We start from the raw sequence: 12,615 nt of genomic DNA, 5'->3' as shown, positions 1-12,615 counted from the left end.
AGCTGTGTGTCGTTCAGCTGGCTTCAACTGAAACTAAGAACAGATACGCAATACTTTGGCTCAGGCAAAGCCACGATAGTCGAGAGTGAGAGTGAGTGTCAGGCAAGGTTTCATTAGCTGAATGTGACAGAGCTGTTAGCGCATCATTGAGATTCAGTACACATTTAGATCAGAGCTGGCATTATTGGCCACATTTCATGGTCTGAATCTTCCATTTCCTTGCCAGCTAATGGAGGACTGCAGGTGGCTGCTTAGACACTGATCTGCACTCAGTTCAGTGTGTGTGTTTGTGTGTGTGTGTGTGTGTGTGTGTGTGTGTGTGTGTGTGTGTGTTTGGTGATTATAGCTAATCCTCACAATCTCAGATCCCTTTGAACAATAAAAAAGGGCAAAATCTGAGTAAAGTAGCTCCTCACACGCCTGTTAAACTGCATATTTATTTTTAAAATGTATCAGAGGCTTTTATCAGAGTCTGGGACAATATGAAGTGACTCATTACATCTTCTATTTATGGAATTATTCCCAGAATACTAAACTGAATTTTCAAGCACTTTCATTGTGACACTAGACGCCAGTACTGGTGCGATATGTAGCAACCTTCAGAAGAGTGGTATGAGTGATTGAAGTGGTTCAATTTCTCATCAGTACTTGCAAACTTAAACCCCCCCAAAAAAAAGGTCCCTCTGTGGGACACTGACAGGCTCATAGTTGCATCACCTTGAAGCCCCAGAAGTCAATGTGGATCCAAACTGCCTTGTTCACAGTGACATCAGCTGGATGAAAAGAGGAATTGTCAGCTCTGTGGCAGCATGAGACGACTTTCCTGCAGCGTGAGCTTTGCTTTTAAATCAAAGTCCCTTTTATAAATGTATTTCATCTAAACATGTTGATCAAGACAACTCCTGCATCCAGACATTGCACTGAAAGTGTTATTGTGTACCAAGTCAGACCATCACACTGCATAAAAACAGACACGTGTCAGCAACATATGAGCTGCTTCACACTGGTCTCTGACTGTAGTGATCAAGCCTTGCAGGTCACAGACTGCTAGCGCTACTAAATCCCTGAGTCCATTAAAGTGATGATGCTGCCACCCAGACTGAACTCTTGCTTGTGTCAAAGTATGATCAACTTAATACCACAATTTCAGGGCCAAATTGATCGGTGCATCCCTACCTCTGTGACTGTAATCAGTCAGAGGCTCTTCCACAGTATACAGGTTTCCCCTACAGATGTATTAGGTTCATAGTTACATTGCTGCAAACATCAATGTTCACTAGTGTGACAAATTATTTATTATGCAGTGACAATGTCCTGTCAGGCTACAGAGCCCCCTGCTGCCTGCCTGCTGTCATTATAAAACTGTTAAATTTGTATTCTTACATTCTTCAGTGTCATTTGGAAAATATAAAAGCAGTTAGACAGTTTCAAATGCAGATTTTTATATTACATGGCTCTTGGGTGGTTGTGTTTTATTCTGAGCTGTAATTATCTTAGTAACTTATCATATTTAGCAGATTTTACAAACAACGTTTAGTGAATTAGGTACTAAAATTCAATTTCTCCGCTGTTGTCTTTCTGGAGTTTTCTCAACTGTTCAGCCAAATAATCCCTTCTTCTTTTCTGTTGAAGAGAAACACACTTGTTAGTACCTGTACAGCATCCTCATTATCCTGCTCTTAGTCTGAATGTGTGTCCCTGCCCAATTAGATACCTTACCTTTCTCAGTAACAGTATACGTCGTCTCCATGCCAGCTTTAATGTGGTCAATGACGTGACAGTGGAGCAGCCAGGTACCAGGATACGTAGCGCGCATCTTTACTGTCTGAACAGGAAAAAGAAGGCAATGCCAACATGATTCACTGGTCACAAGTTTTATTTTGAATAATGTTTGACAGCAATGTCAAGCCACTGTAACTTACTCATGCAAAATGTTAAATGTAAATATCTGTAAGAGCCATTTTCATTGGTTTGGGTGTAGGACACAAATTGTCCACTGTTGGCACTAGTAGGCATATGAGTGACGTCTATATAGGTAGGAACCTTTCAACAGGTAACTAGGGGTGCTGTTAAGCAAAGGAGCACAAACCGTTTTTGACCGCATCAAATTGCTACAGTGCGCAACGCTCATATGGATGATGAAATGTTTGTTGATGGAGCTTGATGGACACATGGTTTCTTGCACGTTGATATGAAGAGCTTTGTGATCAATAAATGCCCAGCAAAACGCAACGATGACTAATTGGAGACTATGATTTCAACAGGAGACTACTGAGCGGTGTCAGTTAGAAGAGAGCGCGTCAGCTAGTTTACTAGCCATAGACTGTTTGTTTGATTGTTTAAGTCCGCATAGCAGCCCCTCACTGGCTTTAAGTTTTAGGCTTAGCCATTATAACATCTATCGTATTTGTTTGCTTGTTTGCTTGTTAAAGATGGAAGAATTGGAAAAGGAACACGTCACTAATATTCAAGCTTGATATAATGTAATATAATTCTTGTTTTTTGCCCCATTTGCAGATTTCTTCTGACCAGTTTTAGGAAAACAAAGAAATTACTTGATACGATGAAGATTTTGCAATCAAAAAGATGAGATTAACATCTTTTTCTGTGGTTACACTGATCGCTAGAACTTACACCAATGAGTATTTATTGACATTGAAATGTAACTTGCAGCATGTTTAATGTTGCAAAAGACAAATAAAATCAGGTTTTACCTGGAAGGTAGCTGGAAACAGCTCATACACATCAGTTCGATGAGGACCTCCGCCCAGCTGTAGAGAAAGAAGAGTTGATATTTGTGTGTACCAGCTTGTATAATGGGTAACTGTGTATGGGGGTCTTGCATTTTTGTATGTTTAATATACCTTGTATTCCACACTGTGTCCATGCCAGTGTGCAGTGTGTATGTCCACATCATTGCCCATTCCCATCAGGTACCAGTACACCTTATCACCCACCTCCATATTCAAACTATTCAGATTGCCATACACATAACCATTAATGGCTGCAAGCAAAGAAAAGCACACATACACACAACATACATATGAAATACATTAAGGACATTTTGTTAGATGTCTAGACAAAGCAACAAAAATATCATCCCATCTGTCAAAATGATGCAGTTCATTTTGTGTGTGTGTTTATCTCACAGTGCATTTTGTTGCTCTCTATAAAAGTTTCATCATCCTTCAAGTTTGTGCGAGGGTTCCTGATGTAGGTCCTGATATTTTCATCCAGATACCTGGAATAATAATAAAAGTAATAATTTGTCAAATATTGTACAATAAATATACAGTAGTTTATCTTCCTGGCATTGCTGCAGAAGACACCACAGAGAGTGATGTACAGTCTATTCTGACAGTGATGTGTACAGAAAGTGTGTTTCATGTAGCCAAATCAGATAAATGAGGGCTAGGAGGATGACATAGTGTCAAAATATTAGGTGGGACCCTGTCAAATTTGTAATTGGCAAATGTACACTTCACTGTTAAACTACTTCTACTGATGAACTACTCCCAATGGAAAATGTTGACAGTGCAATCTGCAGATTGTCATCATTACCTGTGGGATTGTTTCTAGAAAGACAATTTACAAGTATACAGTTTTTTGTTTTAGCATAACCAAAATTCCATTTAATTCCATTGTATTGGGGTGGTAGCAGTAGGCGATTTGGAGGGGGGTGAGGGCGGGTTGCCATCCCGCTTGTTAGCAACATGAGCAAAATACATCCCCTTGTTAATCTGCCATCCCTCTCCATCCCATACCACTAGGGCCTAGTAGCAGAGATAGTGTAGGGGCAGAGGGTTTGTTCAGTTGAATATGTTATTCTAGTCTTCTAGTCTGCCCGACTCATTGATCCTTTATCTGACTGAGGTTTGTGCAAGTTAGAATCTATGGCCCCGACCATGGCTCTGAAATATCAGAAGCCTTGCTGTGCTGTGTATTGATAAATCCATGGTGCATTCCATTGTGCTGAGGTAGCAGAAAGATTTGTAATTGCGACTTTTTCTCTCCATTTCTTTTTCTCGCCCTTCTGTCAGTTTTGTCTTGGATATATAATATTCTCTAAAATATAGCTTATATAGCGGGTTACTTAAATAAACTGGCCTTCACATCACTAAGGTGTTTCCACTGGGCCATTCCCCCTGTTAAAAATTAACAAATTGGGCATAAGTTTCAGACAAAACCCTTAAATATAAAACCAAAACAGCATTTGCATTGTAGATACCATGAATTAAATGGACTAAATCTGTTTTTGTATTTAAATGTACAAACTACTAAACGTCTAAAAAGGTTAGACTCTACTTACCAGCTTTCATTCTCATCAAAAACCAGGAAAAGCAGCGCAAACTCTTCTACTTCCTTCTTCATACCAAGAGTCCTGGAAGCAACACAGTTTGTACAACTGTACATTAGCACTCTATTATACTCGTTGTGTGATGCAGAACCAAAATAATTCTATCTGCCTTAGACCTCAGAACACACCGCACACTGTATACGCTGCATAAATAAGTGAGTACTAACTAGTTTGGGTAGGTCTTTATTCATTTACAGATGCAAAAACACTCACCTGCCCCAACTACGACGACAGATCACCAACGGACCAATCAGACCGCTGTACAGGTCCTGTTAAGAAGGGAAACAACATAAGTGTGCGTGTGTGCGTGTGTGCGTGTGTGCGTGCGTGCGTGCGTGTGTGCATGCGTGCGTGCGTGCGTGCGTGCGTGCATGTGTGTTAGTGCACCTTGGTAACATCAGCAGTGGAGTAGTACGCTGACACAGAGCACTCTTCCTGCTCTGGGGTTGGTCCTGTATTCTTATTAACGTACCAGTAGTAGGAGTGAGTCTCACCTGGAAAAAGACATTTTTTTCAAAGTATTGAATTCCATGCTATATTACGATAACTTAAAGTTACACAGAGTCTAATAGAGCTGGGTGGAGGGACAGATAATACTGAGGTCAGCTAATACACAGGCATACACAGAAACCTTCATATTCTGAGAAAATTAAAGCCATACACGCTTTGATTGTAATACACAACGATAATTAAATAAATCCACAATAAAAAAGAAGCATTTTGTGATTTTCTATTTCCAATGTCTCTTTATTAATTGTCGGCCTCCCTGTCAGCTGATAATCTTTCTGTCTCTACCTGGTTGGGTGAGATGAACATCTGGGTTTTCTGTCTTGACTCCATGTGCGTGGATAGAATAAGGCCTGGATGCCATGTTTTTAAAAACCACTGTCACCTTGTCTCCCACATCAGCATGAATCATTGGACCTGAAAGAAGGGAAAGTGTTCTATTGACAAGACCAACCAGGCTGGAAAATAAATCCATGATGTTTCATATATGTGTGGCTTTTATTTTACAATCACAGTTTTTCTGCATTTCTTAATGGCCAGGAAGCCTACCCATAATGCCGAGGTGTTCCATATCGGCTGTTCTTTCCACCTGCTTGGTGAACTTGTTATTGGTGAACTGGCGGTAGAGCACCTTCTTGTAACGGGAGCCTATAAACCCACCCTGCTGGTCCAGGAAGACATGAGCAGGGCTGCAGAGAGAGAGGACCGGCTTATTTAGCAGAGGAATAGGTGGTTGAGGTTTGGTGTGTGTGTGTGTGTGTGTGTGTGTGTCTGTTTGTCTCTCTGCGTGTGTGTTTGACGCCAATTTTCTGCTGATATTCTGTACAAATACTTTGTAAATGATTATTTGTGCAGACTACATGTCTGCACAAATAGACAAAGACTATATACTACTCAATGACTGCATATGCAGTGGTACCGTACTTCTCCTGACCGCGGAACATCTCAGCCTCCCAAGTGCGGTTTGGAGAGTAGTCCCAGTCCATTTCCATGGCAGCGATGTAATAGGTTTTTGAGTGAAGCATAATCTCACCCTGACGCTGAAGCATGCTGCATTTCTTTACCGTGTAGTTGGCTCTCATCCCACCCTGATAATGGTTCACTGTGGCTGACACCACTTCAAACTGACCTGAAACACACACAAACATCATGTGTGCAGAAATATACTGTGGTGTGTGTGTGTGTGTGTGTGTGTGTGTGTGTGTGTGTGTGTGTGTGTGTGTGTGTGTGTGTGTGTGTGTGTGTGTGAGTGAGAGAGCGAGAGAGAGAGAGTTGTATACCCATGCTGTCTGGCTCCATAGTGACAGTGTGTGAGATGTGAGGGAAGACGTTAATGGTGTCTCGTCTGTTCTGGCGGTAGATGAAGCGGTTTCCCTCAAAGTAAAGGCTGATGATGTCCGTCTCTGAACCCAGTCCTGACACGTGCCACGATACTTTATCCCCCTTACACATGGTCAGGCCTGGGAGGTTCCTATACACAAAGCCATTGATGGCTGATAGAGAGAGCCACAGTAGTAAAACATATAGTGATTATCTCAAAAATGCTAAAATTATTCAGGGAAAAATTCTCCTGTGATAAGGCAAAACAAGAGAATCAAAAATCTAACTTTTTTGCTAAGCATGACAAATTCATATGTAGAGAGTGATCTGAGCTGCTAGTGATCAGTATGTGAATATGTGTTTGCTACACACCATGCATCTTGTTGCTTTCTATAAAGCCCTCATCTTCCTTGTTAACAGCAGAGGGAACAGTGCTTAGGGACTTAATGTTGTCGTCCAGATACCAGCTCAGGTTCTCATCAAATATTGTGGCCATGAGGTGGAACTCTTTGTCGTAGTTTTTCTACATGAGGAGAAGAAGAGGAAAGGTGTCAAAAATGTGGTTTCATCAATACATTTTAATTATGCTCTGACTCAATTGAAGCTGTCCTCCATCCTTTTGCCAATATCCCACACATTGGGATGTGTCCTAATCAAACACTTGAAACGACAGTTTCTGACGCTCTCTTCTCACCTGTTGTCCTTTTTTAAGTGATCGAGGTCGACAGATAAGGAGCGGTCCAACCAGTCCAGAGTTGGTGTCTTTAACAGGGTCCACTCCAGAGTAGTACAGATAGGACAGACAGTCAGCCTCCCCTTCTACTGGACCAGCACCCACTGGCACCGTCCACTCATAGGTGTGCATCGTCCCAGGTCTGACCAGAGCAGCTGGGGGAGGGGTCACCACTCCTGATTACATAGATTTATATAAAGAAAATGAATTATTATAATGATAATAACAATAACACATGCTGACTTAGATTAGTGATCTAAGTAATAAATCAGGTTACTTGGTTCCTTCTTTAGCTCACGCAGTTTCTTCGCTGTATGGGTCTCTGAGGAGAATAAGTGTAGAGGAGGAAAGACAGAGACACAAAAAAGGATGAGGAAGCGTTTCATGTATATTGTAGTTCACTGATAACAGTGTGTATGTATTTGCGTGTATTAACCTTCTAGTTCATTGTGATAGAGCGTCCCATCCTGTTCAATACTGTACTGAACACCATGGGGTTGTATACTATAAGGCCGGCTGGCTTTGTTCTTAAACACCACCTTGATGGTGTCTTTCTCTTCAGCTCGCAGCACAGGACCTGGAGACACAAACAGACACACAGGCACAAACTTAGGACAAAGGACCGTTAGATGGAATTTTGTTGGGAGACATCTCATCAGGGTAACAATATCCTGCAGACATATTTCCAACATTTGTGTTTGTTTGTTTGTTTATTTAGGATCCTCATTAGCTCCTGCTCCTAGTGTTGAAACTGGCAAACTGTGAAAGGAGGAAGTCTGTCCAAAATAGGAATCAAGACTTTAATGCCTTCAACAATGATGATGAAGGTCAAAAGATAAGACAACTGACATACCCAAAAAGCAGTTTCTCTGTTTTCTGTCATTGTAATCTGACTATCTTGAGGTTTGGGATAGTGGTTTGGACCAAACAAGCAAATTTAAGTTTTCATTTTAAAGGGGAGCAAGACAATCCTGCAAGCAAATTAATTACATAGAAATACCAGACTATGATTACGTCAGTTCTTCCACAATAGCCAATGAGAGACAGGTCTGCAAGGAGACGGAAGTGATGGAAACTTTTGCAAATGTCTGCGAAAGCAGCTGTAGTACGGGTCCGGTGGACAACTGAGTTGGAAGAAAGGATGGTGTAGATGTGGCAACAGCACGAGTGCCTGTTTAATGTATCATCAAAAGAGTATCATAATCGGAATGATAAAGAGAAGAGCTGGGGAGAGATCGCTTCAGATTTGGACCTACCGGGTGAATGTACAAAGTTGCTAGCGCACTAGCTAGCAAGTTGCCGTGACACAGTATCCATTTTGTTTACATGCGCTTCCCCGTGAGATCGCGTCACGTGAGGTGCTAAATCTGGCAAGATAATCTTAAGAATATCTTGTAGTGTGTGATGCCCCACTATTTTCAAACCATGTAGTGTGAGCATGTTTAAGATTTGAGCGAAGAAAATCTGCAAAGATTCTCCTCAAGTGTGTGCTGCAACCAGATTTCAAAATCGGTTAGGATTTTAAAACTCCTGTAGTGTGAGCCAGGCTTAAACCCAGCCTGGATTACCCAGAATTCCAAGGTGTTCCTCCTCTGGGCTGCGTAGCATCTTTGTTGTGAAGGTGATGTCAGTGTATTCCACATAGCGGACCTTCTTATAGCGGCTTCCAATACGGTTTGGTCCTCTGGTTACAAACTTGTCTGCTTCACTACACACACACACACACACACACATACACACACACACAGTAAACATTTTGAATGTGTCTCTTACAGAAACATCAAGACCAGACTGTACCATTTCTATGAATATGTGTTATGTATAGAGTAACTAACCCATCAGTAGGCGGCGTAGGAGCGTAGTCCCAGACTTCTTCTTCAGCAGCAATAAAGAACGGTCTGAGCTCACCGTGTGGCCGGGGCTTATGGACGTTGGGGAAACACTTCTTGATCTCAAATATAGCCTGCATTCCAGCTGGACAAAAACATGAAACAAAAAGTCACAAAGAAATACTAAACAAATGAGACAATTATCCAGTTGGGTGACAAAACGTCGTGCGTGAGCTCACCCATGAAATGGTCATTAACGTTGCACGTCAGCAGCCAGTTTCCAGGATTGTCAGCCATCATTTCAGCTGTAGTGCTGGAGGCGGGGAAAAGACTGACTGTGTCTGTGTGGTGGTTCTGAAGGGTCAGAATCTGGCCATGGAAATGAACTGAATGCATGTCCACCTGGGGTTGAGTAAGGACATTCAAACTGGGTTCAGACCAGGTACTTGTAGCTAACACCGAAACATGATGTAGGCTACGAACTGCAAGAAATAAACCTATTTTTGGACAAAGTAACACATTCACATGAATAGAGGCAAGATTTCATTTTAGAGGCAGAACAAGCATCTTTTTGATATATATATATATAATCTGTGAGATGTTTAAAGCTACTTGATGGTCAAATTTAGCATATTGGCTGACAAAGTTTGTAAAAGACATTTAGCCTCTTTTAAAATGTACTTAAAAAGACAAAACCGACATAATGTAAAATTTCTAAGATTAAAAGGGCTAGTTGTATATTTTGAATTTTTATAAGTTATGTTCCTTAACTAAGAGTTTTCAATGAGCAATGTTTGGAAAAACTAAAATATAAGACATAAAACTTGAACATGACAATAACAATTTTAAAGAATCCCTGTAACATCAGATATTCTGGTTAGCAATAATAATTATAATAATACAATATTTACCTCATTGCCTAAGCCAATCAAGTGCCAGTGGATCTTGTTGCCTTGGCACATGCTCAGTCCAGGCAGGTTACCATACAGAAAACCGTTTATACCTGCAATCCACACTCAGAGTTAAAGGTATGTGTATGTATATGGGTATGTGTCTGTGGAGAAGGATGCTCCCCCCTCACCGTGCATTTTGTTGCTCTCAATGAAATCTTCATCCTCCTTCAGGCCTGCAGCAGGAGCCCTAATGTACGTCCTGATGTTGTCATCCAAGTACCAGCTGAAGTTCTCATCTGACACCATGAAGAGCAGAGCGTACAGATAGTCTCCTGACCTGTCTCCATGCAAGTCCAGAGTTCCTACAGAGGAGAGGACATTATGCATTCATGTTTTAAAGGGGAAACCTACTTAAAATGTTCTTAATTAACTTCTTACTATCAACTATTTACTAATCCATTATTGAACTAATCATTTCACCACTAATGAAACTATTAAGAAATATTGCTGAATTTCTGTCAAATCTGTGAGATCAGCTGTATCAATACCACAAAGCAGCATTGAAAATATTTCTTAAGTAACGATAGAGAGATATAATCAAGTACCTCAAAATAGTACAGCATTTGAGTAAATGTACTTAGTTCCACCACTGGATACTATAAGGTTAAATAGCTTCGCATACCTGTCTTACAGGTGATGAGGGGTCCTATCAGTCCTGCAGCGATGTCTTTTGGTGGGCTCACGTGGGAGTGGTAGAATCTGGTCAAGCAGTTGCTGTCATCTGATGCTGGGCTGTGGCTCTCTGGGAGGGTCCACTCATAGGTCACTGTTGTACCAGTAGGCACTGAGTCGTCACGCTTCAGCTCTGGACCAGTACCATCTGGATATAGGGCTCCTGAAAAAACAGATCCAAGCACAGAAAGTCACAAAGTCACACATCAATCTGTTATCTGTCTATTAAGTCCGCCAATTGATTTGTGCATTGATCATTAATTCCCCACCCTCATTGCCCTTGCTATAGTTCAATCCATGCGGGTGGATGCTGTAAGGTCTGGTAGCCATGTTCTTCAGGTGGACAATCAATGTGTCTCCCTCCTCAGCCATCAACAGGGGTCCAAGGTAGCCCAGCCAGTTCGGTTTTATCACCTCAGTCCTGTAGGTGGCGTCGCTGTACTGCTTATACACAGCCTTCTTGTAGGTGGAGCCGATACGCTGGGGCCCACTCTTTAAAAACACTGCGGCTTCTCTACAGAGAAAACATGAGTATTATTATGGATAACAGTTCAAATATTTAAAAAAACTGTAATTGGCTAAAACAACCAAAAGAGTGCAGCAATCCTAATGTAGATGCTTAAAAATATATCTATTACTTGCTGATTAGGGCATTTCACATCAGACATTTTAAGAATCAGAATCAAAAAAGATTTATTGCATTTATTGAGTCTGCACAACACAATAGACCTTTTTACTCACACAGTCCTAATGGACTTGAAACCATTTTGACCACAAATGGTCTTCCTAGATTATTGATAAATGTAGACAGCCCAGAATGTAGTCATTAATTGTGATTTTCTATTTGTCAAAGCATCGTTTTGTGTTTTGAGTTTTTGTGAGGCCTTTATGTACCTACTGAATTCTGCATGTATTGTAAATGAAGGAAAGTGTCTGTAAAGGTGCTTCTGTATACGTTGGTGACTGTGCAGACACAAGTATTCATTCATGTATGTTTTTAAATGTATCCAATCAAGTCAATGTATTTAAGAGTAAATCTTGAAGCATGCGGACTAAGTAATACAAATGAAACAGGTAAATGTAAAAGGCCTTTTGCATGGAAAGCACATTAAAAAGAATACACAGAATCCCTGTCCAAAGGATGCATCTCTGAAACTTTCTTAGATAAACTGAAAGAATATGTGTTCCATGTTAAGAAAATTATCCTACTTCTGAAGCTACATAAACCATGTAACAACTCATTGAATTATCTGGAGAGAGAAAAAAAACATTGTCACAAGGCTATTTTTCATATATCATTAAATGTTGACCTTTTGAACTTACAAGGTTTTCACACAACAGCAATGATTGTAGTCCTAATAATATTAGCGTGGACTAAAAAGCAATTGCTAACACATGGGATTTAAAAATTGATAAACAGTAGATGGGAAGACTTGAAATTGAGGAGTAACCTGTTTAGCAGCCTAGGGCAAAAATTTAAAATGATCAAACATCCATGGATTTTAAATAACATCATGGAATTGAGGTGGAAAGACAACTGGAGAAATTGTGGATTATAATACGCTAATATAATATCCTTAAGATTAGGATATTAATATCCTAATCTTAAAATGTAGAGAGATATGGTTTGTTTTCTTGGTACCAACCAACCAGAATTTGGACCAACTCTGTGAAGGCTGACTGACTGAGTGACTCCAACATTATCGAGACAAGACAATGTACTGTGCATGTACTTACTCATCCTCCTGCAGAGTACGGTTTTGAATTAAGTTCATCCCGCTTGGGGCATAGTTCCAAGACACCTCTTCTATCCTAAGGAAGTATTCTCTCCTCATCCCAGACACACATACTGCTGCCCAACACAGCAGCAACGCTCCACTTAACCACAACCGATGCATTTGGCCAACTACAAGTTAAACTGCCAAGGAGGAAGATGAGTCTCTATTTCTGTTCAGTGATCCAGAGGATAATAATGATGAAGACAAACAGTGCATGCAACTGACAGCTGTCAGTCAGTCTGTCTGGGAGACTTTAGACCCTCGGGGTATTTTTATACTCCCTTAGCTGACTGCTGGGAATAAGCAGAGTAGAGGGGTCACTGACCAACAAACAGGGTTTGAGCCAACCTGCGATAAAGGTAAGAGAGGGAACTCTCTTGCCTAAGCAACCTGTTTAATCAAAAGGTTAGACTTGCACAAGAACACAACATGTTTTTCTATGCAACATCCACATTTAATAGTCCAA

General features: G+C 40.8%; 1 protein-coding gene across 1 annotated transcript; it reads right to left on the bottom strand.

Annotated features, from left to right (window-relative positions):
• Window positions 1–1,268: 1,268 nt before the first annotated feature.
• LOC120566056 (ceruloplasmin-like) lies at window positions 1,269–12,269 on the bottom strand. The gene is made up of 24 exons (XM_039812278.1): window positions 12,109–12,269; window positions 10,641–10,885; window positions 10,322–10,534; window positions 9,828–10,001; window positions 9,658–9,749; window positions 8,986–9,148; window positions 8,753–8,891; window positions 8,486–8,625; window positions 7,354–7,494; window positions 7,195–7,239; window positions 6,879–7,093; window positions 6,557–6,707; window positions 6,145–6,357; window positions 5,789–5,993; window positions 5,414–5,553; window positions 5,153–5,281; window positions 4,745–4,851; window positions 4,571–4,626; window positions 4,310–4,381; window positions 3,150–3,241; window positions 2,865–3,004; window positions 2,715–2,771; window positions 1,720–1,825; window positions 1,269–1,623 (listed from the first exon to the last, which is right to left on the bottom strand). The coding sequence occupies exons 1-24, from the start codon at window positions 12,267–12,269 to the stop codon at window positions 1,598–1,600; spliced, it is 3,222 nt and encodes a 1,073-aa protein (XP_039668212.1). The 3' UTR covers window positions 1,269–1,597.
• Window positions 12,270–12,615: the final 346 nt, after the last annotated feature.

Source organism: Perca fluviatilis, chromosome 9, assembly GCF_010015445.1.
Source record: "Perca fluviatilis chromosome 9, GENO_Pfluv_1.0, whole genome shotgun sequence".
Classification (NCBI taxonomy): domain Eukaryota; kingdom Metazoa; phylum Chordata; class Actinopteri; order Perciformes; family Percidae; genus Perca; species Perca fluviatilis.
Note: the sequence above shows the minus strand (reverse complement) of the source record. Positions and strands in the feature narration are given on the sequence as shown.